This window comes from Vulpes vulpes, chromosome 8 (assembly GCF_048418805.1).
Source record: "Vulpes vulpes isolate BD-2025 chromosome 8, VulVul3, whole genome shotgun sequence".
In the NCBI taxonomy this organism is placed as follows: domain Eukaryota; kingdom Metazoa; phylum Chordata; class Mammalia; order Carnivora; family Canidae; genus Vulpes; species Vulpes vulpes.
Genome location: NC_132787.1, coordinates 34,514,401 through 34,542,382, shown reverse-complemented (window position 1 = coordinate 34,542,382; position 27,982 = coordinate 34,514,401). Strand labels below are relative to the sequence as shown.

Genomic DNA, 27,982 nt, shown 5'->3' with positions numbered 1-27,982 from the left:
TTCCTTTCAAGGGTAAAAATTTTATTTTTGAGGAACTTCATACTGCACATTTTTAAAGAGTCACATAAGAAAGCAAAAATGTTATCCTCCCCTCATCCTAGAAATAAATAAGAAGGGCATAAAATTTCTTTTTAAATCACGACACTTGGAAGTTTAGCACCAGCATCCAAAATGAACAAAAAAGGAAAAAAAAGCATTTACTATATATTTCAGATTTCTTTGGTTGGGGTTCTCCCCATGTGGTATTAATATTTCTTCTTTCAATTCATATTACCAAAACAGTAAAAACCAGGAAAAAAATATAAACCTAGTGGTTGCTGAAACTGGGGAGGTTGCTCTCTTGTCTTTTGTGCAGGCATTCCCGGGATCTCAGCTTGCTAGAAATATTGGCTGACATTTTTCTTTTGTAGTTGTCTGTTTCATAAAGAATAATAGTAAACATTCTAATGTCCACATCTTGGTTATTAGTCTTCCACATTATTGCTTGGATGTTTCTTTGGTGTTGGTAAGGTCACGGTCTGCTTTATGCTTTATCTTTTCTAATGGTCATTAATTCTTTAGGTCACCTGGAAAAAAATTAAAACCAAACTTAGAATGACAAAATGACAAAGAGTTAAAGAATAAAAAGTCAAAAATATAATTCAAGAAGCTCTAAACAGAAATCTATAGATTTGTAAACTATACATTTAATGAAACATTTTTATAAACCAGAACATTTAGTACATGGTAGTAAAAACTTTATAAAATTGTATGAAAGAAAATTACCGTCACTGAAGCCTTTTCAAATAAATGATACTACAGAATCAATAATTCTTCATATCATTTTAGTGGCTGCACAGTATCTCCTAATATGAATACACCCCCAAATTAAGGCCTTTCCCAATGTTAGAGTCTAAGTAGTAGAAATGTTTCTCTGCATTTTAGATTCTTTCCTTAGAAGACCTAGAAATAATACTACTAAGTAGAAGGTTACAGCCAAATGATGGAAACACAATTCTAAATCCGTTAATGCAAGCAGATTTAAAAGAGGGAGTTTAATTCTATGACATATATTGTCCATGCAACCCAGAGATAAAATACAATATTCCTAGCACAGCAAATATGTCTACCTGATGGAAGGCTATGAATCTTCAACCTCTTTTAAGTAAAACCGAATTATTTATTTAATGAAAAGGGCAACAACCCAAGAAATACTCAAAAATTGTAAGTCCTGGGAGTTACTAGGTAAAAAACTCAGAATGAAAACAACTATGGGCTTCAAAATTCCTTCAAGGTGGCTTCACAACTGGGCCAGTCTTTCTAGTTTGATTTCTGCCTACAAAAAATGCCCACGGTCTACACTGAGAAAAGACAGCAGGAAACACCAATGAAGAGGGCAAGCAAAAAAAAAAAAAAAAAAAAAAAGACGCCAAGCTACCTTTCCGGAGAGGTTGCACTTTACCATGCCCTGTTCAAGCGCATCACACCTGTTCTTTCACTAAATCTCTACAACCCTAGTGAGTAAATCTAGGCAGTATCCCTGTCTTATCAGCAGCAGACACGGCTAAGGCAGGGGATACAAACTGCAGTATCACCCAGCAAGTGCGGAGTAGCAGGTCCTGCACTGAGTACATAAACCTCTTGGTTCCCACTTATTATACTGCCCTGCCTCAAAATAAATTATACTGGTTATCAAAGGGAAGAAAACAATCTCTGAATTTATTCTGTAGATCAGTCTCCTGTTCAAACTGGCCACTGGGTGTCACAGAAGTAAAACCTTCAAAGTTTTCTTAAGAGATACTAGTATTACAAATTATATCTAGAAAAGGATGCCTAGGTGGCTGAGTGGTTGAGCATCTGTCTGCCTTCGGCTCAGGGTGTGGGTCCTGGGATCAAGTCCCATATCAGGCTCCCTATGAGGAGCCTGCTTCTCCCTCTACCTGTCTCTCCCTTTCTGTGTCTCTCATGAATAAATAAAATCTTAAAAAAAAAAATTATGTCTAGAAAAAAAAAATGACTATCATTAACTGTCAAATGTTTACACTCTGAAAGCCTAGCAAAATAAGGTCAAATCCCATTTTTAACCACTAAAACTACTCTTTCTCCAGAATCCTAAAGGAGATGAGGGGTCGGCCCAGATGACTCACAAAACCAGTTCAGGCTAGAAGTTAACAATACTTAAGAGAAAATATCAACTTCGGCCCAGGGAGCTCTTACCTGGTGATGGTAAAGGTGCCTGGGGAGCCTGGTGTTACTCAGCACTGCTCTGCTCGGTGGCTGGAGCGGGGTTCTCAGATGGAACTTCACCTGCCTTGGTCTAAAACATGAAACAACACCATAAATCAGAAATTATTTCAGATGACAATGGAATGTTCAAGACCAAAAGGTCTCAAAAGTTGGAATCTTGCTGCTTATGAAGGTAAATTACTGTGCAAAATTAACTATTCTGAAGCAGGAGTCAAAAATTGGTACCACAGAAGAAAGGCCCATAAATGGCAACTAAACACCACCCACCACTCTCCATAACAAAAAGTCTCCGATACCCAACTGCTTTCAGCACATGCTTAGTTAGAGAAAGGAACCTCTCAAAATGCCATCCTTTGTTCGGGGAGCACTAAACATTTTAATTCTGAATCCTTATTAGTATGCATAATTCTTTCAGAGAATGCTGATTAGCTGAATTCGAAGATTTGGTTTGTGTTATGAGAATAGGCTATTCTCTCTCCCCATAACGTATATCTAATATTAGATATATAATATTATAGAATATATATTAAAATATTATCTTTCATATGCAATATACAGTATTAGGTATAAAATACTTATAAATAATACTTTATATAGAATGCTATATAACTGACAGTTACCAGGTTATCAAGCCACTTTTAGGACGAAGTATTAAATAAAGTCTGAGATGATTAAGGATGACCTGGCAACATTCCCCTCTGGCTGTTTGGATTTACCTCTTTGCCATCTTGTGAAGGAGCATTAGGAGGACGGGGGCGACGCCGATAGTTGTATGGGCGCCGGTATCCACGGCGAGCAGATGGCTGGTTTGGACCACTGGCTGCTTGTTGGTTCTCTTTATCTTCAGCCTCACCAACAGCTGGGGCAGGTCGGGGGCGAGGAGGGCCTCTAGAGCAGAGAACATGAAAGAGAACAACTGCAATGGAACAGGAGGCCTCAAGAATAATCTTTATTTTTGAAAATTAAGTCAAGTGATCAGTATTTATTGCCAGGATTATACACAGGCTAATGCAGCAAATGGAACAGAGATTTTGTTAAAAAGACAAACAAAAAAAGCCCTATTTTTCCACTATTTCCCCCCCCTTCATCTGAACACCTATTTGTTGTGAATAAACCTACACTAGACAGACTATGATCCTGACAGGCACCTGACAGGCAACAAGGACAGGAAAATTTCAAAAGAAAAGCGATGCCTGGTATCTGCCCTCCATGAACAGTTTAGTGGAGGCAACGGGGATTAAAAGTGGCGGAAAACTAACATTACTTTGTGCCAGAGCCTGCACTGCCACATTTGTGTTAAATACTTAATTTCAATTTCAGTGCTAAATCTGGGAGTTGGATTTATAGTGAGAAAACTCGAGAGAAGTGGTAGAGAGGGCAAGTATTGGTTGGACCATAGGGAATGCTGCTTTTTATAGTTCGAAAAAGGTAAAATGTAGTTTTCCAAAGATCGCACAGCCAGGGATTGCCAGGGCTGGAATTTACATATACCACTATCTCCTTTCTGTTTTTATTAAAGCATTTCTATGAAGTCTCTTATTTTAAAGGTCCTCAGTAATTGATCATTAGGAGTGATTATGTTGGGCAGCCCCGGTGGCACGTGGTTTAGCGCCACCTGCAGCCCGGGGCGTGATTCTGGAGACCCTGGATCGCATCCCACCTCGGACTCTCTGCCATGGAGCCTGCTTCTCCCTTTGTGTCTCTGCCTCTCTCTCTGTCTATGAATAGATAAATAAAAAATCTTAAAAAAAAAAAAAAAAAGAGGAGTGATTATGTCTAAAACTGGAATGAATCTTGTGAGGAATAAAGGATACAGAGTGGTACAATCCTTTCCCAAAATAATATACTTCCTCTCTATTCAGGAAACCCATAGTGGCCAACCTAAATGTGGAAGAAATGTCAATCAGGAGTGAAGGTCTACTTTTTTCATTTACATCAAGGGAACAGGTGAAGGAACAGGAAGATTTATGATATAAAGAGCTTAAGATAAGGATCTTAAGAATTGTAGTCCAATTCAGCTTTCACAAGGGATAAAGCACAAATAACTTACTCCTTCAACTAATATGAACATCACTGGTGTACTACTACCTGGTATTTACTGAGGGCTTACTATGCCAGGGACCATTATCTCAGATCCATTAGTACTTTTAAAAATTATAAAATATTCCTTAACGTCCACCTTAGAAGAAACCTAAGAACTAAGTCTTAAGAATCCAGGAACCTTCAAAAGGAGACACAGGTACTAACTGGAAGGTGGGAATTTAAACACAACTTCATCTGTAGCCTGACTTAACATCTAGATTGCCTTGGTTATCAGAATATTCACTATCTCAAATACTCTCTCGGTGCTCACTTCTTCCTCCAGTTATTTGTAGCACTACTACCAAATTACCCATCAACTAATTTACTGTTTATTTCATTAAATATAATTTCAAATTAAGTATTAATTCATACCATATGAAAGCTAACAAATAACAATAGTTTGGTACAGAGATACCTAAATATTTTGTTAAGTAGGGGGGAAATGTCACATGGCCATCTGAAGACATACTGCAGAGTTCCCCCAAAACTTAGACATGTGGACATAGCAGCCACTTCTTCCAGTTACATAACAGATCCATCAAACAAACCCACAAGGGTCTCATCCACTATACTCTTGCTCACAAGTTCTGCAACTGGTCATTAGTGAAAAACATCACATACCTCCGGTACCTTGGGCGGTAAGTTGGATTTCGATGAACCGGTCCCTGCAGCTGTGTCCCTTCTGGGACTCCCTCCTTCATCTCTCCAATCTCACCAGCCTACAAGAAGGCAGTGAGAGCTGAAAATGAATGTCATACTACAAGATATAAGAGACATAGAGCCCACAGTTGCACTCAGAATTTTTTTTAAAAGTAAAATAAAAAGAGGCTTTGTTATGAAGCCAAGAACCGTCAACTTTAACTGTTTACTGATTTAGATCTTCATAAGTGATAGCAAAGAAAAACTGATTTCCATTTGAACAGTCTTTTTGCCTGTCACACAGCACCTAATTTTATTTTGTAATACTAACTTAACCTTTTGAAGTGTTCCACTCATCTCTTACAAAACAGAACAAAACAAAGCCCCTACATTGCAAAATGAAATAAAATGATACACATTTGAGCCGATAGGAATCTTTCCCACTTTTCAAACTCAGACCCACTAATTCTACAGAGTATCCGTTCAACCATTAATGGTTTCTACATTCAAAGGTTTTCCGATACCTCTTAACCACACTTTCACCTCTATTGCTTCCTCTCATCTCTTTGCATTATTTAATTATAATCTTTAAAGAAATCAAATTATACTTTCTTGATGATCAGTTTATTTTAAGCTGGGGGTATAAAATTTGTTTACTGTGGAGCCCCCAGAAAAAGAAACGACTAAAGACTAACAAGACAACCCACCAGACATCTCTGAAATTCTTTATATACAGCTGCATCTCAACCTTCTTTTTCAAAATACTAACATCCCTTGCCTCTCTGTATTTCACTAAGAAAAGAGAAGCAACTACCAAAGAATTTCCACATTCCTTCACTCAAAATCTGCCCCTGTACTGTACTCGTGTTTGCTGTCATTTGCTCCCCTCTCCTAACCCTGGGTGTGAGTGGTCCATGCTCCTATCCAAAGCCAACTCCTCTCTTACCTCCTAGAAGGCATCGACTCCCTAACCCTCCTCTCCATTTCCTCTCCCCATTTCACTGTATCCCCCTTCTCTAATCCCTCATTTCCATCCAGGCATATAAACATGCTGAAATAGCATCCGTCCTTTGCAATTCTAAAAAAATAATCACAAATTTACAGAAAGTTTGGAAATCCAGAACTTAATCCACAGTCCCCGTTCAAACATCACTTGTTCCGCTAATGTCCTTGACAGCCAGAAGCCCCATTCAGAACCATGTACCCTGAATTTAGTGGTCTCTTTGCCTGAAAAAGTTCTTCGATCTTTATACTTGGCTTGCATGACTGTGACACTTTTAAAGATTACAGGCCAGGCATTTTATAAAATATCCTTCAGTTTGGGGTTGTTTGGGGTTTCCCCATGATTTAGCTTATGCATCTTTGGCAGAGAAGCCAAAGTCACACTGCATTCTTCTCATTGCATCCTGTTGGATGGCATATGGTTTCAATTTGTATCCTTACTGACAATGTTCACTTTCAGAAGTAGTTAAGGTGGTGTCTGCCAAGGTTGCTCAGCTGTAAATTTACTCTCTCCCTCTTTGTAATTAGTGAGGAATTTGAGAAGCACTCTCAAAGTCTCTAAGTATTTCATTCCTCATCAAATTCTCAATATACTCATTTCTGTATTTATATCTGTACAGATTCATGGTTTTCTATTTTATTCAATGAGTTATAATCTGTTACTATCCTTACTGGCCAATGGGAGTCCTTTCAAGCTGGCTCATGTCCCTCTGACATGTCTCCAACATTCTTTGAGTACTTTCTTGCTTTTTGGCACAACAAGATGTTCTGGGCTCATATTGTACTTTCTCTGGCCCAGCTCTGAAATCAGCCATTTATCCAAGAGTTTTTTCTTATTGGAGAATGGTATTAGGAAATGAAAAATTGCAGACCAGGTATGCCCAATTTTATTAAGGAGCCCCTGTTTCCAGGCTATTTGTAGAGACAGACATAAGAAACACACACACATTACCTATATATATACATACACACATACACATTCACATGTATACAGTATGAGTTACACATATATAAATGTGTGTATGTGTGTGCGAATGTATAGTATATTTGACTTGCCCCTCTATAATGGCTTTAGGAGTAAGTTGTTGGTGAGGGAACGGTTAGGGAGGCCAGGAGAGAACTCACTAAATGTAAAAACAAAATCAAAGCAAACAAAAAATCCTTCCCTGATCCTGATCCTATATCCTCCTCCATTTCTCTGACGTCTTCTACAGACATACAGACTAAATGAAAACCACTCGCACCACCACAGAAACCTCAAGGGAGAATCTTTTCTTCCTTGTCCTTTGCTGTCTTAAATTCACTCTAACCAGACTTTCGCCGTTACCAGAACCCTAACCTCAAGTTAGCAAACCCAGTAATCAATTCGCAGCTCAACTTCCTCTGCTTAACAGCATCTAAAGCAGCATTTCCTTCTTGAAATATGTTCTCCCTATCTGGTCCTTTATCTTCCTCATCTTGCACGGTCAGTGTGCCCGAGGACTCAGTCCTAGGATCAATTTTTCAACCTACACTCACTTTATAGTTAACACCATCTGTGCCAGGGCTTTTAATATGTCCTTATGGCTCCAAAGTTCGACATAGTATCATCTCTCTGCCTCGGACTCCCTTCAGCCAATCCCTGACATTCCCTCTGCTGTTCCTGGCCTTTCCTGGTATCTAAATAACTCACTCCCTCATTTCACTTAGGTCTCTCCTCAAATATGACCCCAAAGACTTTGTCAACTACCTTATCTAAAATGACACCTTCCTAACTCAAGCCATGTTCTCCCTCTCAACTGTGCTTTATTTTTTCTGCCTAGTTCACATCTCCACTTGGAGATAAAATTTAATGTGAAGGAGGTGGAGGGAGAAAAGATCTCCAGATGATTTCCAACTTTCCCCCAAATCCAATCTTTCTTCAGTCTTCCTGTATTTGTTCAAATCAGAAATCACAGGGGTATCCTTTACTCTTCACACCACACATTCACTCCATTATCAAATGCTGTCACTTCTAGATTTAAAATATTTTCTAAATCTGGCCACTGAGCACACCTCCACTGCTAGCATTCTCATCCATGCCATGACTAACTCTACACAGGAAGATTATAGCAGCTGGTCTCCCTACGTCCACTTTCACCTCCTGTGGTCTAGCTTCCATAAATAGTCCAATGAGCTCCTTAATATGTGTCTTCCCTGTTTAGATCCCTTTACTGGCTTTTCATCACATTTAGAGTAGGTCAGCAGTCCTTATCAGTCTACCAGACAGGCTGGATATGCTCTAAGATACTGCCCTAGGGGCACCTGGGTGGCTCAGTGATTGAAAGTCTGCCTTTGGCTCATGTGATCCCAGGCTCCTGGGAATGAGTCCCACAGCAGGCTCCCTGGAGGGAGCCTGTTTCTCCCTCCGCCTGTGTCTCTGCCTTTCTCTGGGTCTCTCATGAATAAATAAATAAATCTTTAAAAAAAAAAAAAAAGATATCGCCCTAATCTCATCTCCGACCCCTTACAGCCTCACTCTCACTGTCCAACCACAGGAGCCTTCCTTGAGTTCTCTAATAAGCCAAGCTCTTTCTTCCTTAGGGAACTTTGATGCACAAAAAGCAGAAAGAAACAGCAATTAACATGTATGAAGGATTAGAATTTACTAGAATGATAGGATGGGAAGAACGTCAGCAGAAACAGAGTTTAAATCAAGCTCTACAACTTCTTTCCCATACAACCTTATGTAAAAGTCGCCGATTTTTAAAAATAATCAAATCACTTCATTTATAACAACACCAACAAAAATACAGAAGCCATGCCAATTTTATAAAGCTACAGAAGACAGAATGAGAGTTGATTTCAAACATCTGTCACTTGGTCAATGCCAAATAATTTATACTCCCTTTCTCCATCAGATAGCTCTCTTCTCAAAGACTGCAAATAGTAGCTATTAGCTCAGTAACCAGTTCTACTTAATTACCAAGTGAAAATTAAAGTTAAGCTAGAATATTATCTTTAAAAAAATAAAAGTCATTTGGTCACTGATGTACCATGCTATATTATGTCCTTTGTATATAAGGAAAAGACTATTGGCCTGTAGATTATCATTTTTTCCCCTCTTGGTCCAATAATCTTCAATTTTTATGTAGTGGAAAATGTTTGCAAAGACTTTTCTATTTGACTTCAATAATTTTAACATCCTAGAGATCTCTCTATACTTTTAAGCCATTACACTAACAACTTTGAAGTAGCCTAGCTATATGAAAGAGTTTTAGGGATTTTCATTTGATGCGGTCAACTGTCTTAAGCAGACTTCTTTAGTCAATGAACATCCAAACATGGTATGTATTAGAAAGATAGTAAAGAAAAAATGTTGAAGGAAATCTAACGACAGCTTTTATTTCACATATGGAATGGGTAAGAAGTTCAGCTCAAGTTGGAACACCTCCGTGCAATTATCAGAATAAGCACGTTTCTCAAAATCAGTTTTCAACCAGCTTGTGCAAATGTTGTTCTACATAGCATGGAAGAATCATCAATTCCTAAGATGAAACATACTTTATTTTAAACAATGTAAAAAAGAATCAAGTTCTCAAAAAATGATACATATAGATGTGCTAGCTAAATACTAAGAAAGATTATTTCAGGAAAGCACAACTAATGCCCTAAAAATAAATGTGTATTACAACCTCACTGACTCTTCCTGTTCTCCACTTCCTAGAAGCCCAGAATGCTGCCCTAAAGAAACCTACTATGCCTCATGTACCCAATCTCTCCATATATGCAAGTCTACTCGTTATTTTTAGCACATTCGTCAGGGACAGCTGGTAAAGAGTGGAGGGGAAATAACAAACAGCAATGTAGAAAGAACATAGTCATGCATGATGGGACAGGAGAAGCGTAGCAAAGAACAGACCGAACATAGTGTTCAGTCAAAACACTTAGTGGAAAAACAGAAAACAAAAACCAAGGACACCAAGAGGAAAAAGTTGTAGCTAGTGATAACAAAAAAGATATCCTATTCGAAGTCTTCCAAGTTTCTTTGGAGCTGCCAAGGTAGTACAAAGTTTATTAATTATAGGTCAAGTTTGCAAAGGTTCTATCGGTATTTCTCAGTGAAAAGGGAGAATCAATAACTAATCAACAATCTCCACATCTACGTTAGGTTTTCTTTTTTTTTTTTTTTTTTTTTTTTTATACGTTAGGTTTTCTTAATAATCAAGGCCATCTCATTTAAATGAAGGACTTAGATAGATAGATAGATAAATAAATAAATAAATAAAATGAAGGCCTTTACTTAGAAATTTTATCTATCCTGAGGCAGTGTGCTACAATCTTCACCTTTGATTTAATCATCAGAAACCCATGGGAGAGGCACCATATTATTATCCCCATTTATGGATGAAGATTAAATTGGTTATCTTGAGAGCTCACAAATTCAAGCCGCAGAAACAAGATTCAAATCCAGGTCTGCTGACTTCAGAGTTCAAGCTCTTAATGCATAACCATCAATCTCTCTACTTTAAAATATACCCTGTTCACCAGGGTGCCCAACTAGAGGTACGCTTCTGTGGTTATGCTTTTGGTACTGCTACTAGAATGGCTGCTCTGAAAAAGCACACTCGAGGCCTTGCCTCAGCTTTTGCAGCATCAGGAAGCCACAAGCAAGATTTGATTCCCGGCGGCTGGTGTTGGAGGAGGAGGAGGAAGAGGAGGCAGAGGAAGGATGGAGGGGTGAGGACTGCTGAAGACAAGTCCCAGGTGCAATTTTACCTGCATTCTGTTGGGATGGGGAAAGACCCGTGAGCGACGGTCAAAGGTCTGTCCCACGTGGTAAGGCGGGAACCGCCTCCGGTACTGAGGGCGATACTGGGGGCGGCGCAGCTGACTCCGGGCCCCAGAGAACTGCCCGTCAGTGGCAGGGGGATCAAATCCTTCACTGCTGCCGCTCCCTTCCTCCTCCTCCTCCCCAGCGTACTAGCAAGCAAAGAAACAGAGATTCAGAAGAAGTTTCAGCAAGAACAGAACCAAAGAATACCGCTTAGGATGAGTATCACCAAAAGAAAAAAAAAAAAAAAACCTCCCCCAAAAGAATAATCCCTTCTATTATACAGACAGAATGCATTTAACCCAGGGAATCATGTGATTACCTGGGATAAACTACATTGAGATCAAAGTAGATCTGTGCAGATAAAATATCAAAAAGCAGAAAAGCAAAAGCAATCAACCAATTATGAATTTAGTAGCATCTAATTAGAATTAGTGACTCTCACATATCAACCACACACCCCCAAAAAAACAACTACAAGGCTGGTAATAGTTAGATCTGCCTGCTGTGTGTCTCTCAATGTTTGTCATCCACTGGGGCGAAGTCAGGGCAGAGCAAGAAAAAAAATATTTTGTGGAGTTCAACAGGTTTGTCCTAGGAGTCCTACATTCCTGCAGCAGTTCCCAAAGTATGGACTAGGTCTCTGAAAACCTTTCAGGGTTGGGGGGAGATGGGTACAGAATTCAAACATTCTTATATAACACTACTAGAACACTATTTGCCTTTTCCCCTCTTATTCTCTCATGGGTATGTGGAGGGTCCAAAAAGCTACAATGACATAACAGCCTCTAAAGCTGACTGAATGCATAATGAGAGATGAAAATCCAGAAGGCTTCTATCAAACCAAGTGTGAGAGATCTGCAAAAATATATAGCAACATCATTTTTCTCACTCAATTGAAAAACATAGTTTTCATTAAAAATGGTGTTTGTGTAAGGAGCTTATTTTTAAATCAATTAAATATGTTTTAAATGGCTGCTCTAATTGTTAATACAGTATTAATAATAGATATAAACATACAAACAAAAATTCTGGGGTCATCAATAATATTTAAGCATACAAAGGAGTCCAAAAACCAAAAAGTTTGAGAACCACTGATTCATGGCATGATTCTCCATACATGTTTTGGAATAAAGTATTTATTGCACTTTTATAGTAGTAAGTAATAGAAACAGTTTCTAAATATAGGCCTTAATAACAGCAGAAACTATTGACCTATATTTTTTCCTATTTTTAACCACCATATCACATATTAATATTTTATATTAAAAAACAAACAGCCAAAACCCCTCAAGGAATTTATTTCAAATCTTAAAGGATATAGATATGCAAATACCAAAGATAGTCAAGAGAAATAATTATAGTTTTCAAAAATGAATAAATTTAAAACTAATAAAATAATAACCCATTTATTTTGGAGGTGAGTATATTTAAGATTTAGAACCCTCCAGGACCAGCCACATGGGCAACTAAATTCTGAAAGAGAACTTTCGACTATTGCCTCGACTAGTCTAATTTCAGAAAAATCAAGCCATTCTACATTTCATAAAACCTGTATCAGACACAATTTCCAACTATATAAAAACATATTAGCATAGAAAATATACACCAACTGTATAAATTATTCTTCCTTTTGGGCTTTTTTGCATTTTTTTTTTTTGAGTTTTATATAGCCAAATCTTCCATTAAGAGTTTTACAAAATAAGAATAATGGTCCTGCCATTGCCAAACATGCTCTTTCCAGCTAAGGAGAAAAGTCTTTCAATAAAATTTCTCACTAAAGTTTTTCTACCATTTATACTTCTGAATTAACCTAGTAAAGTACAGTTGGCCCTTGAACAATATGAAGGTTCAGGATGCCAACCCCCATGCAGTCAAAAATCCATGTGTAACTTCTAACTTCTCAAAAACTTAACTAAAAGGCTATTGTTGGGACTCTTGGGTGGACCATCGGTTTAGCACCTTCAACTCAGTGTGTGATCCTGGAGTCCTGGATCGAGTCCCACATCAGGCTCCCTGCTTGGAGCCTGCTTCTCCCAATGCCAATGGATCTGCTTCTCTCTCTCTGTGTCTCTCATGAATAAATAAGCAGAATGTTTAAAATAATTTTTTTTTAAAAAGCTTGTTGTTGCCTGGAAGCCTAACAATAACATAGTCAATAAACACCCAGTTTCTATGTTATATATATGATATACTGCATTCTTACACTAAAATAAGCTACAGACAAGATAATGTTTTTAAGAAAATCATAATGGAAATACATTTACATTACAGTACTATATTCACCAAAATATACCTGCAATTCAAACATGTGTTATGCAAGGGTCAACTGCCATCAAAACTAGAATTCCATGAATCTGATGAACTTGAAAAAGTTAACTTGGTATAATAAATGTTATAGTAGCTCATTCCTACTCCTCACCCCCTGCACAGGTTTTCATTAAAAATTGAATAGGATTGGGATGCCTGGGTGGCTCAGTGTTTGAGCATCTGCCTTTGGCTCAGGGCATGATCCCGGGATCCGGGATCAAGTCCCACATAGGGCGGGCTCCTTGCATGGAGCCTGCTTCTCCCTCTGCCTAGGTCTCTACCTCTCTCTCTCTCTCATGACTAAATAAATAAATAAAATCTTTTAAAGAAATTGAATAGGATACCACTATATGGGAAAGAAAAATACAGAACTAGGGGACGGGGGTGGGGGGATAGGAGTGGGAAGATGGGTAAGGTAGGTGATGGGGATTAAGGAGTGCGCACCTGTCATGTTGAATGCTGGGTGACATATGGAAGCGCTGAATCACTGTATTATGAAATAATGCATCTGAAACCAATATATTACTGTCTGTATGTTAACTAACTGGAATTAAATTTTTTTTTTAATTTTTTAAAAATAAAATAGGCCAGTAAAATTCTTAAAAAAGAGAAAAGAAAAATGCAGAAACAGAAAAATAAGATGTCATCAGGTATCTGACAAAAATAAATTTGGGCAGAGTGTTAAGATAACAAAATGAAGAGGGAAAGCATTAAGGTAAGCAGAAAGATACAAACCTATCAAAGCAGAGGGATAAATCATTCTCATTCTGCAGACATATTATTCTGGTGAGATTTTTCAAAAGGTTTCCTTGGATAATAAACACAGCCACAATCTAGTGTGCACAAAGCATCTTCAGTTTTATCCTATAGTGCCAATCCCAAGGACTAATTCTAGAAACATCAAAAAATGACTCAAATTTAATGGGATCCTCATGAGCACAAATGAATGCGAATTCTCTTTGGATGCCTTGAGAGTAATTTAAATTGAGCCTTCTAAGTAAGCTGCAGACAATAGTCTTGGTTGTAAACCATTTCACTTTGGTAACCAATCTAAAGAACTAAAAATCTGGAGAATTACTTACTGCTTCTATATTTTAAAAAAATGGGAAAATATTATGCTATTTAAATAAAATAGTTACTTAGTCAAGGTAAATTAATACTTCAGTGGTAGTACTGTTTTTTGCCTATTCCCAAGCTATTCCTCATTCTCCCTTGCCATCCAAACACTTATCTTCTTAGAGGTCAACAGTGTTAGTGCCAAGAGATGAATAACAGGTTTATACCAATCATGGAAATCCCATTCCCCTTTGCCAGTGCATGCCACATGACTAGGTTACGGCCAGATAAAAGAGCCAAATAAAGAGAAAGCCCTTTTGACAATCCTGGCACAGACTATCTTAATTAAGCCTTCTTGTTAAAAGATAATTGTCTGTTACTTGCAGCCAAATTTGTACAAACTGATACAACTTCTGAATGGCAAGTTTCCAAAGAGACCTTTGGCTATGGATAAATGCTGGGCACTAAAAATTTCTCATCAAAAAAAAAAAAAAAAAAGAAAAATCATTTTGTGCCTCCAAGAGAAAATATATCTACTTGCTCCAAATGTGTACACTTAATTTAGATGTGAGAATTTTTTCAGTCACCGTTTAGGAAGAGAGCATACATTACGGGGAGGTCCACGGCGTCTGCCATAGTAACCACGTCTGTATCGACGCCGATCAGCAGCATAACGGCTCCCTTCTACAGGAACTCCATCTGGTCCAGTCACATTGGCTGCTTCTGCACCCTGAGAAAGAAAATTAACAAAGATGGCCACAAAAGCTGAACTAACCCTCCCCCCCTCCAAAAAAAAGTGAGCCTTGTACAGTCAGAATGTTAAAGACAGGCAGAATGTACTCACGAATTCCTATGGTGACCTCCACAACACACCCAGGTATTAATAAGATGAGCAGGGTGCTTGGTGTACGGATTAAAATGTAGTTTCTTTGCTCACTCAACCTAAACCTTTCCTTCTTGCTTGGTTATACTAAGTTCAAGAGCAGGATGTACTTCTTATATAAACTAATAAATATAACACAATTATAAAAGAAGTAATACTAGACTAGGAAGAATGTTCCTCAATGGAAAATAACTGAGGCCTTATCTTCTTAGAAAAATGTTGAAACCCAGCGCCTGGGTGGCTCAGTCAGTTAAGAGTCTGCCTTCAGCTCAGGTCATGACCCCGGAGTACTGGGATGGAGCCCCACCTTCGGCTCCCTGCCTAGCAGGGAGCCTTTCCTCCCTCTACCTCTCCCCACTCCCTGCTTCTGTGCGGGTGCACGCTCTCTCAGTCAAATAAATAGTCTTTAAGAAAAATAAAAAGAAAAACGTTGAGACCTGTGTGATTCTAAGAGGCACTAGGGAATAGCGATTCACAGTCTCAAATGGCTCTGTCCAGCACTGAGTTATTGAGAGGGAAAACTTCTCTCCATCTTGGCAGCAACAGAAAAGATGGGTCCTTAACTTAGCAAGATCTAGGTTCCACTAATGTAGTGCCACATTAGACTTTCTCATTACCCTTGAAACAGACTTAGCGTTCTTATTTTCAGATGGACAGATAAATAGTGCTCCAAAAATATAAACAATTCAGACAAAAGAGATTCAAAAGAGTCTATTTCACACTTTACATCAATTTGTAGAATCTCCAGTTCTGAAAACATACACAGGTAAAAAGAACTTGGCAATGCAAAATTTTAAGAGTTCGATGGGATGATAGAGATCATTACATATCAGCATTTGATGATGTGAAACTCCAGATTTGCAACACAGCCTATGGATTACACTGGTAGAGAAATCATTTCAATCTCCCTATTAAATGCAGTAACCTTTCTTCTTTCAAAAAAACAGTTGACAAACTCTTCAGAATGTGGACCATGGAATGGTGTATATGTATATGGAAAGAGCACGTGCATAGTAGTTAACTAGTCATTCACTCAGTGTATAACTCAGCTGCCACAATTAGCTACCATGGCAATCGTACCATATATGGTTTTTAAATGATTTTATTTTTATTCCATATTGTTTTAGTGATGTCTATAATAGACTACCAATTTTTTAAAAAGCATAAAAAGCATTACTAATATTAGAATAAATATATAATAGCATAAAAAGAGTTCTATAGATATAGTTCAAGATGATCCATTAGCTCCTTGCTGTTCTTCAACTGAACAAAGTTGTTACACAGTCTTTGAAGATGTCTCTGGCTTTCCAAAATCAAAGCCAAAGAGAAAACAAAATGATTATATTAAATTTGAATTTTTTTTTTTTGGAGTGCCTGGGTGGTTCAGTTAAGCGTCTGATTCAATTTCAGCTCTGGACACAATCTCAGGATTATGAGATTGAGCCCCACAATGGGCTCCATGGCCAGCAGGGAGACTTGCTTGACAAATCTCTCTCTTTCCCTCTCTGCCCTCTGCTCCTTTGTACACTTGCTCTCTCTCAAACAAATGTATCTTTTAAAAATTTTTGAATCTTCTTGGAGTACCTAGGTGGCTTAGTAGGGTAAGCACCTGCCTTCAGCTCAGGTCATGCATGATCCCAGGATCCTGGGATCCAGTCCCACACGGAGATCCCTGCTTGGGAAGAAGTCTGCTTCTCTCTATCCCTCTAGCCCTCCCACCCAACTCATGCTCCGTCTCTACGATTTCTAATAAATAGATAGATAGATAGATAGATAATAAATAAAATCTTCAAATAAATGAAATTCAAAAATTTGAATCTTCTATTGAGATTAAAACATTCTTTCTGTGTATTATTTGTCCAGAAGTGCTTACAAACCACAGCATGAAAACTTTATCCTCATAAAAGAACTCTTTTTCCCAAAGCAACTTTTATTTTTAATACTATGAAAGTTATGGGGCATATGGTTGGTACAGCTTGTAGAGCATGCAACTCAATCTTGGGGTTTTGAGTTTGAGCCCCATGTTGGGTACAGAGATTACTTAAAAAAATACTATAAAAGCTAAATTTTTTTTAAAGATTTTATTTATTTGACAGAGAGCGCAAGTAGGGGGAGTGAGAGAGGAAGCAGCAGACTCCATGCTGAACAGGGAACCTAACTCGGGACTTGAAACAGGACCCTCAGATCATAACCTGAGCTGAAAGCAAACCCAAAATAACTGACTGAGCCACCCAGGCACGCTATAAAAGTTAAATTTTAACCTACGTTTAAATGTACATTTGGTGCCAAAATAAAATATGCCCTGTAGGTTTTAAAAAATTATCTTCTCCCTCCATACAAAGGGTTCATCATTTATTAAATGAGAAATTAAAATGCCCTTTTATAACAAGCCAAAGAATGTTTATAATGATATTCAATAATCCAAAATCTTCTACTTAAATGTCACTCCTTCCCATCAAAAAGGCAAGTTAATTCATAAGAGGCTGGGAGACAATTTATTATGCAAGAAAACTATGTGCCTGCACACTTTGAGACCCAACCACTATATTCCCTCACCTTCTCTCCTTCAACCACATCAAATTCTACAGTTTCTCCATCTCCTACACTGCGCAGGTATTTCCGTGGGTTATTCTTCTTGATGGCAGTCTGTCAACAGAACAGAAAGTTCTAAATGAAGCAATACTAGCCACAGATTTCATCTTTCAAGTTTGCCTGTATTATTACTTTTTTACATTATTATTCTCCCACTAACCTGGATCTCCAAAACAGTAACAAAATAAACAAACAAACAAACACTGTAAATCTCTGTTCCACATCATTTTCTTGATTCAGGCTACCTTTGATAATTCTCCTTCATAGGTGGATTAAACAGAATGTTTGGTTACTTGATAGTTCTGTTACGGCCTGATGATGATAATCGATACTATTAGTTCCCTCAAACTATTCAGTATCTAAGATTCTGACTGTACCTCTATCACTGGTAGGGCAGTGGTGATGCCTTGATGAATTTTTGTATAAACACACAAATACACATTTCAGGTAGAGAGGTTTCTATAGACAAGAGAAACTGCTAACCTCAAAAAGAATTGTAAACTATGTGGAGGAGAGGAGGGATGATGAAAAATGGAAAAAAGGAATTTAAAAATGCCAGTGAGATAAATATTTCTGACGGGAATACACAAAATTACCTCAGGAATGAAACATTACTGATAATCATAATCTGGCCTCTTCCCCCTGACACCCCATTTTATGGATAAGGAAACATGCGGCTGGTAAGTGATGTAGCTGAAAATCTAAAGAAACAGTCTGGAAGTACATGGGGAATGGGTAAGGGAAATCCATCTCCCTGCAGTGTTATCTATGATTATTTATTCAGTATTTGCCCCATCACACCATTCATATCTCACTCACCCCTACACATTCCCTGATGATGCATTAAAAGGTTAATGAATGAAGATATTAGGCTGCATGAGACACCTGCACCTGAAGATATGCCTTCTCAGTCAGTGTGAGGCAGAGAATAATTTCTGCAATGAATTTCCATTTCTTTCCTTGGTCGCTCTAAACAGTTAAAGGGGCTCTGAGTTTCTGTGGAACTAGGTCAACCTTATTTTATAAAGCGATTAGGCATGTGTAATCCAGCCCTTCCCTTACTCTGAGGAGGAGGGAAGAGGGAGGAGGGGAAAAAAATGAGCCAATAGGCCAGAGACCTCACCCACAGAGGAAGAAAGGCAGCTCGGGACAGGATATACACGCTGCAGTTAGAACATTGAGCCATTCCAAAAACAGCCCCTCCCTGCCGACTCCTTCCCTTTTTCCTGTGAAACTGGGCAGGCCTCAACACAGTGAGGTGACTCACCACACAGCCTCATGGGGGCTGGAATCAGGTCACAGACTTGCAGGCTGATGATGCTGGCCACCGGTACCGAAACTCGTGAGGTCCTTTAACTCAGGCAGGCAACAAACCCAGAGTTCCCAATCCAAAAGGTCTATTAACCTCTAGCTATTATAAGCAACACTCTTTTTCAGTCTGTTATGACTTGAAAAGTCTCTATATCCCAACAAAAAAAATCTATCCGGATTATCGAGGTACAACTGAATTATATCCAGTCTAGCGGAAACGTAAACAATAGAAACCACAACTAGAGAGCTTCATCTTAATTATCACTAGCTCATCACACCCACCCCAAAATCTTAACTATCACTAGCTCATCATACCCACCCCAAAATCACACATAACCCTAAACATAAGGAAACCAAAGCACAGAAAACCAGATGCTTGACAGAACTCTGCAGGTAGGGCAGCCCTGATGGCACAGCAGTTTAGTGCCGCCTGCAGCCCGGGGCCTGATCCTGGAGACCCAGGATGGAGTCCCATGTCGGGCTCTCTGCATGGAGCCTACTTCTCCCTGCCTGTGCCTCTGCCACCACCCCCCCCCCCCCCCAGTCTCTATGAATAAATAAATAAATAACCTAAAAAAAAAAAAAAAAAAGAACTCTGCAAGTAAATGTCCTAGTGTTAGTACCTGGCTCTAGACTTCTCCTGTTTACACTAAGAGCTACCCGCGTATTGGAAACAATTTGCTGAAAAATAAATATACAAAAAGAACAAGAGGAGGCATTTCTTTTTTTAACCTAGAATGCGAAACAAGTCCAGGATACACAATGAAATAAATAGCATCCCAGGCCAGAGTTTAAAGAAAGACAGAGACACTGGTAGTAGAGAAGCCCATGTTTCCCATATTGTACATATTTTCTACATTTCCTTCAAATCCAAGGGAATGTGTACCTTTTGACCTGGACATGGTGCTCACTATGCCTCATTTTAATAGCAGTGAGGACCATCCTGGGAGTCAGGGCATTTTCTCATGCCTTGGACACACACATCCTGACCATCTGCTTCACTGTGCTTGACTTACTTCAAGTCAGAACTACTCTGCTAGAGGGCCCTTCACCAAAATCCACCCAGGCAAAAGCCAGATCAGTTCCAGCCAAATGTTAAGGAGGAACCACAAAGTCAGGAAAATAAGATGCTAACATGGAAACAAAGTTCTGTTAAGGACTCAAGGCTTTAAAAATTAGAAACTGGTGAACGGAATATTACTCCACCCAACTGCAAACCTAAAAGCAGTTAATATGAAGGGACAGAAGAGTTTATCTGCCAATCTTAAAATGTGGAAGTGAGATCCCTTGCCAAAATAAAAATCACAGGAAGAGTTTAGAGTAGAATAGTTTACAGGACTTCATTTTGGAAGAGACAACCTGAGATTACAGAACAAATGTAACACATTTAGTATCCTTCTTACCTGATGTACAAATACATCTTCTTTGGTGTCATTTCTGTTGGAAGACAAAAAAGTTCATAAATAAAAAGTACTGGCTATACGGAAAAACTTAAAAGAACAGATGTTTTATGAGTTTAGATCCCAAGATTTCAAAAAGACAACACAAATTTTTGTTTATCCTCTCCACTTCATGCAGATGCCTACAATCAGTCCTTGTGAAAAACTTCCAAAGCTGTCCTACTCCTCCATATTAATTAGAGTGCTTAGATCCAAGTGTATAGATTCTACAGAAATGGTCCCTCTCATCCCCTTCCCTCTCAACTCTTCCTAAATCATGTGGAATGTAATCAGAGCCCTAGATTTCCCTCCCAGTAAAAGCAAAGCAAGACAGTTAAAAGGACAGGGCACAGCTGTGAACTAGGCTCTCCTTACACTGAAACCTAAAACAGCACCCCCCCATCCTGCCCTAACTCACTCCCCCCCCACCCCCAAATCAGATAAGGAAGAAATTAAAGTATTTTTAAGGCATGGGGATGGGGGAGAGGCAAAGAAAATGACAATATCATGTAAAAATATCATCATACTCCCAAGAGCCGATAGTTGTGTTCTTGTTTCTATACAATTAGAAGTTATCATCGTTTAAAGAAAACACTACACTTTCTACATGGGACTTGGGCCAGACCTTACAGATCCAGCTCAATTACTCACTAGTTGTATGACCTTAGGGAAGTTGCTTAACCAGTCTAAGACTCCATTTCTCCATCCGTGAAATCATGGATATGGTCCCAATTATCCAAAGGCCCTTCCCATTTCTCATTTATCTCCCTCACCTTTTTTTTCTTTTAATGATTGAATTCTATAAAATACGTTACTTATCGGTATTCTGGAAATGTATTTTAATTAATATTTAATCAGCAGTAGCTTAGAAATAAGAATGCTTACAGTGCTTACAACCTTAAAACTTACTCCAGCCATCAATTAAAAACAAACCAAAACAATAAACTTGCATAAGCCATTTAAAAAGCATAGTAAAGGGTTTATGAACTGCTGGTGCCATAAAGCAAGCATGCATTTCAAACATGTACAGAGATACACACACATACCGATTTATAAATCCATATCCATTTCTGACGTTGAACCATTTGACAGTGCCAAGGACTTTGGTGGCTAAAATAAGATTAAGCAGATAAATTAGTATCTGACCTACAAAGAGATAAAGCTCATATCACTAAGGTCTTGATAGCATTATATAAAGCCTAAACATACCTGAGGAAGCCATTAAAGGCTTAATTCTAAAACACAGGAAAAGAACGTGGTACAAGGGAAGATCCCATAGGAAAATATTTTTCAGAAGGGTAAACCTCTCTTGTTAAACTTTTCAGTAAAGTCATAAGATAGCCAGTGGTCATAAGTCTATACAAGTCTGCAATAATTAAAATTGGCAAACATTGTTTAAAGGAAAAAGACACACACACACACACACACACACAAATACTCTTTAAGATGAAAGCGTTAATGCTGAAAAATTATAAGTGCAAAAGAAGGGTCACAATGAAAGAAAAGGTAGATAGATAAACAAGGTTAAGTCCCAATGACCCTAACACATATGACTTTCACACTTTGACACCTTAAGCAAACTTTACTATTGAAACAGCAGCTCCTACAAAGCTACTGTTTTGTAGCTAATCTACAAAGACATAAAGTAACTTGTCTAGTTGCCAGATGGGAGCCCATCAGAGGAGTCAAGAGTAATAATAGAACTGATGCTGTCTCAATCCCAGTCTGTACTCACCACCCCGAGACATGATGTAACAGGCCTTTCCAAACCATAGTGATGAATCTGGGCTTCTGTTTCATTGTTTACCCTATCTCCACAGTTGGGGAGAGTCAAACTCAGCATTTTTTTTTTTTTTTTTACAAAATCCCCCTCTTACACCTGATTGTCTCGACTTTCTATCAAGAATAGGACAATTTCTGTACAACACCACACTTCACCAGAATTCAACAGAAAGAAAGAATCTAAATAATATAGTCATATAACCTCAACTTCATAGATGCATATTTCAGCCATCAAGGATGATTGAGAAGACCCCTTTGAATCAATTCTGAGTGCTAAATTCAGAACCTCTAGGAAAGGCCTACATCTAAGTTCAGGAAATGCATAAAACAAAGACTCAATGAAACAGGAAATATGACAGTAAGTATACCTTAAAAAAAAAAAAAAGGCACAGTAAGAGAAGGAAAGTAACAACATTAATACATGCTCTAGGAGAGATGCAAAGTCTATAACTTCCAAGGATAAACAGTAAGGATTCAGTTTTTAAATTCAAGACTATAATATTAATTAGGACAGCTTTGTTGTGGGCATAGTTCTGAGTTTTGCTATACTGATATGTTTAAGGAAATAGTCTAGCTCTCTTTGTAAAAAGAAAAACAACTCGTTATGCCTCCAAAATCATTCACCCCACCACTGACTGAGCAATCTCCAGCTCATGTCCCAGTAACAAAGATCTCTCTACTGAAGACACTGAACCACTGGAATCTTAGTTTTAGGCCACTGTCATCAGAGCAGGTCAAGAAAGGAAAAAAAAAAAAAAAACACCACCACCTTTTAGATCTAAAGGTACACAGAAGACACTCATTTTCCATAAACCTTACGCTTTTAAGTCACATGTTATTTCAAAGGATAGGTTTTATTTTGTTTTAATTTTATTTAAATTCAATTTGCCAACATAAAGTATCTCATCGTGTGTCAAAGGATAGGCTTTTTGTGGCACCTTTTGTTTGCTCCAAAATTTATAAATGAAAATATAAAGACAGGAAATCTTTGATTCATTGTCACATAGTTAATGTCAAACAATCTTGATTAGAAAGGCAACACTGATATAACAGAAACAAAGCTGAAAATTAATTTTTTATAAATTTATTTTTTATTGGTGTTCAATTTGCCAACATAGAGAATAACACCCAGTGCTCATCCATCAAGTGCCACCCTCAGTGCCCGTCACCCAGTCACCCCCACTCCCCACCCACCTCCCTTTCCCCCACCCCAAGTTCGTTTCCCAGAGTTAGGAGTCTCTCATGTTCTGTCTCCCTCTCTGACATTGCCCACTCATTTTTCTCCTTTCCCCTTTATTCCCTTTCACTTGAAAATTACTTTCAAGTCTAACTTCATCCCAGGCTGAAGGCCTGTTTTACTCCCCAATTTAGTATTTTTTTAAAATTTCCCGATTCCACAAATATTCCCAACGATGTCGTATGATCAAACATTCACACACACCTCTTGCTTTAAAACCAGACTCAGAGGAGGAAGTGAGAAGGTGCAGGAGGAAAACCATGTAGAAGCAGGAGGCTTCCACTGGGCTTCTTGAGAGTTTTCTTTCAGGTCAACTACTCCCCTGGCCCAGGGCTAACCCACTCAAGTCAAAGGTTGTGTGAAGGAAGTAGAATGGGAGAACCCAAGAGCAGAATTCCATTTCAGTCAGCACTGTGCCTGGCCCATCTGAGGCACCCGTGTGTTTGCCTGGCAAAGGAGAGGAGATAGCAGGACACACTGGACAGGGACAGGCAGTATTGAAATGTCACGGAGAAGGTCGTCCTCCATTTTAAGAGTTGGAGTTACAGCAGGAAGATGAAAGACCTCCCAAATCCTCACCTGCAATGAGGTAGAGGCTTAACAGCACCATGGAAATGTTAAGGAAATGTATCTGCTCCCTTCATCTTTCAAGAAACCTGCGTTTCAGTTTACAATCCAGCAGTCTGGGCGTGGGGGTGGGGGTGGGGGGGTGCTCAGGGGCTGAGCCTCTGCCCTCAGCCCAGGCAGGGGGTGATCCTGGAGTCCCAGGATGGAGTCCCATATAGGGCTTCCTGCATGGGGCCTGCTTCCTCCAAGCCTCTGCCTTTCTGTCTCTCATGAATAAATAAATAAAATCATAAATAAAATCATAAATAAAGGGATCCCTGGGTGGCGCAGCGGTTTGGCGCCTGCCTTTGGCCCAGGGCGCGATCCTGGGGACCCGGGATCGAATCCCACGTCGGGCTCCCGGTGCATGGAGCCTGCTTCTCCCTCTGCCTGTGTCTCTGCCTCTCTCTCTCTGTATGACTATCATAAATAAATAAAAATTTTAAAAAAAATCATAAACAAATAAATAAATAAATAAATGCCAGTTTAGTTTAGATCCAGAAAGGTCCAAGGATCAAGTGAAAACCTGCAACCACTCCTGTATACAAGAACAAGTCAGCATTAAGAATATACCCTAACACTGCTCTGGAAAACCCAAGGTGGTCTCTCTCCCACCTCTCCCTTCGTAGTGTTCCAAGACACACGTGTTGGAAACAGGCTCACAAGACAACACTGACCTGACTTAAGTAACTTCTAGTCCAGCAAAATGAGGGCAATTTTGTTTCCAAACCTACGCAGGTCCCACTTAGCCAGTTGCCCTCCTCAAAGAAGTCAGTGAAAGCCAAGAAAACAGGCCTGTGACGGTGGGGAACAGGGAATTGTTTTATACTTTGTTCCCATTATCTCTTCACTTTTTCTTCCTAGGGAATTGGGGAGGCAAGGCTCAGAGAGCTCACACACGCCCCACCCAAAACACTGGAAGTTGTTCAGAAGCATCCTCCACCACCTCCTAACTTTCCCATTTAAAAAAAAAAAAAAAGAGTGAATGACTTCGACTCCCTTCAGAATGTTTACTCACCGCCCACCTGCTTCGCAAACCCGCTCCACGCCTCCCCGAGGGCGTTGCTCCGGCCGCACAGCGCCCCAGCAGGCGACCGGCCCCACAGGGACCACAGGCCCCGCACCCTGCCTGCCACCCACCAAGGTCCTCCAGCTGCGGCGCCAGGCGCGTTCCCACGGCCCGGGAGGAGGGCGGCGCGTGAGCGGTGGGTAAGCGCCGCCTGGCCCTGCGCGGAGGCCGTGGGACCCAGGTCCAAGTTCCCGGGCAGGATTGCAACACCTCCGCCGGCATGTGGCCGCCAGGGGCATGGCGTCTTTCCCGTGCCCATGCGGGAAGGGCGTCCGGGACAGACACCTGAGCCTGCCCCCCCCCCCCCCCCGGCTGCTCCCCGAGGGCACTGCTCTCCGCACCCGGGTCCCAGGCGAGGGCTGCACGGCGCCCGTCCCACGTGTCCGTCCCTCCACCCCGGGCCGTCGCTCGCTCCTCTCCCCTCGGGGCCGAGGTGCTCGCCCCTCCTGCGACGCGGGACGGTGCCCGCGCGGGGGGACCGGGGCGAGGACGAGCCCAGCCCGCCGGAGCCGACCCGGGAGCGGAGCCGGAGCCGGAGCCGGAGCCGGAGCCGGAGCGGGAGCCGCGCGCGCGGGGCAGCCAGGAGCGCAGGGCTGCGCGCGCCCGGGAGCCTCCGCAGGGCGGGCCGGGGGCTGCGGCCGCCGCGCTGGGGACCCCGACTGTCGCCCCGCGGCCCCGGGGGACCCGCACCGGAGCTGCCCGCACGTGCTCGGCCGCCCCCGCCCCCGCCCCCGCCCGACTCACCGAGAACTTTTTTCTCCGCGTCCTCCCCGCCGGCGGGGGCCGAAGAGGCGGGGGCCGCGGTGCCCGTGGCTGCGGGGGCTGCGGGGGCCGCGTCCCCACCCGGGTTTCCTGCGGCGAGGGCGGCGGGCGCCGGGGCCGCGGCCTGGGGCGCGCCGCTGCCGCCCGGGCTCTTGGGCGCGGGGTCCTGGGGCGCCGCGGGGGCCGCCTCCGCCGGAGCCTGCGGGAGGCTGCTGCTGCTGCTGCTGGTGGTGCTGGTGGCCTCGCCCGCCTCGCTCATGCCGCCTCGTCTGCTCTCGCTCGGCGCCGCGGTGGCGGTTGGCGGGCGGTTAGCGCGGCTGGCGGTCGCGGCTCCGGGGCTCGCTCTCGGGGAGGCCGGTGCGGATCGCGCGGCGCAGGCGGCGGCGGCCGGGGGCGTCTCGCGGCGGAGGCGGCTCGAGCTCTCGGGCTGCGCGCTCGCTCCGGGGCTCCTCGCTCGATCTTACTGCCCCAAAAATGGCCCCGCACAAGTTTTTCTAGGCGGCGCACGGGCCCGGGAGGGAAGGGCGGGCGGGGGAGGAGGGTGGGGAAAGTTGGCCTCGGAGTTGGGCGCGACGCTCATTAGCATTTAAAGGCGCCCGATGCCCTGCGCGAGCCGCGGGTCGGCGGCGGCCTGGAGCGCGGGGCCCGGCGGAGGGGGCCGCGGGGAGAGCAGGGGCCTGGGCTGTGCTCCGCGGCCCGGTGCCCCGAGCAGCCCGCGCTGCAGGCCCTTTGTTGCCGCGGGGCGGCGGGGCTCGCTCCTCGCGGCCTCGTGACACCTGACGCCGACCTGGGGGCGAAGCCCCATTACGTGGCGCTTCTCTCTCCCAAAGCCCTGTGCAGCCTTTCGACGAGTGAGAAGTACCAGAAACTTTCTTTTTTAAGATTTTATTTATTTATTCATGAGAGACACACACACACAGAGAGAGAGAGAGAGGCAGGGGGAGAAGCAGGCTCCACGCACGGAGCCCGACGTGGGACTCGATCCCGGGCCTCCAGGATCACGCCCCCGGGCTGAGGGCGGCGCCAAACCGCTGAGCCACCCGGGCTGCCCACCAGAAGCTATTTTTGACACGATTACAAATGAGACAAAAATCTAACCTCTACTTGGCTGCTTATTCCTAGGAGATAAACTCACGCATGATTTCATCTATAACTCACAGGTAAGGAAATTGAGGTGCAAACGTCAGAGAATCCATGTAAATACCAGACCCTACGCCAAGTTCACGGTACCAGCTAATGGGCTGTTGATGCGTGTTGAATGCTGTACTTGGGGAAGAAAACTGGGTAACTTCACATCCTCCCTTCTGCCTCAGTTGCGTGGCTCAGCTGATAAAAGCTTAAGCAACTGAGCCCTCTTAACCCCAGAGGTGACAGGTGCAGAGAAACAGATCACCCAATAGACGATATTCCCAGTTTGAAGGGGCCACGTGGCCTTTAGAGAGTGCACTGCGTTATGCTAGACGCACATGGCCAGAGGGACTGCTTAGGACCCTTACCCAGTGGCTATTTGGAATTTAGGAGTATTCGGTATTCTTTGCCTAAACGGTCCAGACAGACCTAGGTATAGATTCTAGTATTGTTGTTTACTGAGGGAGTTTATTTAAGCTAAGTGTGCAATGTCAGGGAGAGTGTTTCCTCTTTTATGAGAGTTCCTCAAAGGTGCTATGGAAAGGAGATGAGATTGTCATATGTAACGTCAGGGTCTGGTCCAGCCAAAGCTCATTTTCTTCTTGTCCTAGACTCCTGAATCATTTACCTATTTTCTTCCCCTGGAATTGTCTGTTTTGTAGCTACCTCCAGTGGGGGTGCCATCAAGTGTATCTCATCATTGTATCCCCACTGGCTAACACACTACCTAGCATAGACCTAGAACACAGTAAATGTTTACTAAATTGAAACAAATCAACAAAAAGAACAAAATTTTCCAAACTTATCAACACATTCATTATCAATAATTATGAAACTATCCAGCCTTATTACTTACTCCAATCATGAAAAAATACTAGTTAAAGAAAGTAAGTTCTCGGGCACCCGGGGTGGCTCAGGGGCTTAGCACCACCTCCAGCCCAGGGCCTGATCCCAAGGGATCAAGTCCCACATCATCTGGCTCCCAGCATGGAGCCTGCTTCTCCCTCTGCCTTTGTCTCTGCCTCTCTCTCTCTCTCTCTCTCTCTCTCTCTCTGTCTCTCATGAG

General features: G+C 41.6%; 2 protein-coding genes across 6 annotated transcripts in view; one reads left to right on the top strand and one right to left on the bottom strand.

The window, feature by feature from the left end:
• YBX3 (Y-box binding protein 3) lies at positions 1 to 26,288 on the bottom strand. 2 transcript variants are annotated; one of them, XM_072766025.1, is made up of 10 exons: positions 25,771 to 26,288; positions 21,379 to 21,442; positions 20,297 to 20,330; positions 17,547 to 17,636; positions 14,715 to 14,837; positions 10,687 to 10,890; positions 4,930 to 5,027; positions 2,943 to 3,114; positions 2,197 to 2,296; positions 1 to 566 (listed from the first exon to the last, which is right to left on the bottom strand). In XM_072766025.1, the coding sequence occupies exons 1-9, from the start codon at positions 26,045 to 26,047 to the stop codon at positions 2,231 to 2,233; spliced, it is 1,128 nt and encodes a 375-aa protein (XP_072622126.1). In that variant the 5' UTR covers positions 26,048 to 26,288; the 3' UTR covers positions 1 to 566; positions 2,197 to 2,230. The 2 variants fall into 2 exon arrangements, with proteins under 2 accessions (XP_072622126.1, XP_072622128.1); XM_072766027.1 differs by lacking the exon at positions 10,687 to 10,890 and having other exon boundaries at positions 25,771 to 26,279.
• LOC112917284 (uncharacterized) overlaps positions 25,063 to 27,982 on the top strand; it is a 51,050-nt gene continuing 48,130 nt past the window's right edge. For 2 of the 4 annotated variants that reach the window (XM_072766032.1, XM_025995218.2), the window contains exon 1: positions 25,071 to 25,166. The gene's annotated coding sequence lies outside the window, so the exon portion shown is untranslated. Of the gene's footprint in view, positions 25,167 to 26,293; positions 26,949 to 27,982 lie in introns of those variants that run through there. The other 2 variants (XM_072766030.1, XM_025995220.2) reach the window with 2 other exon arrangements.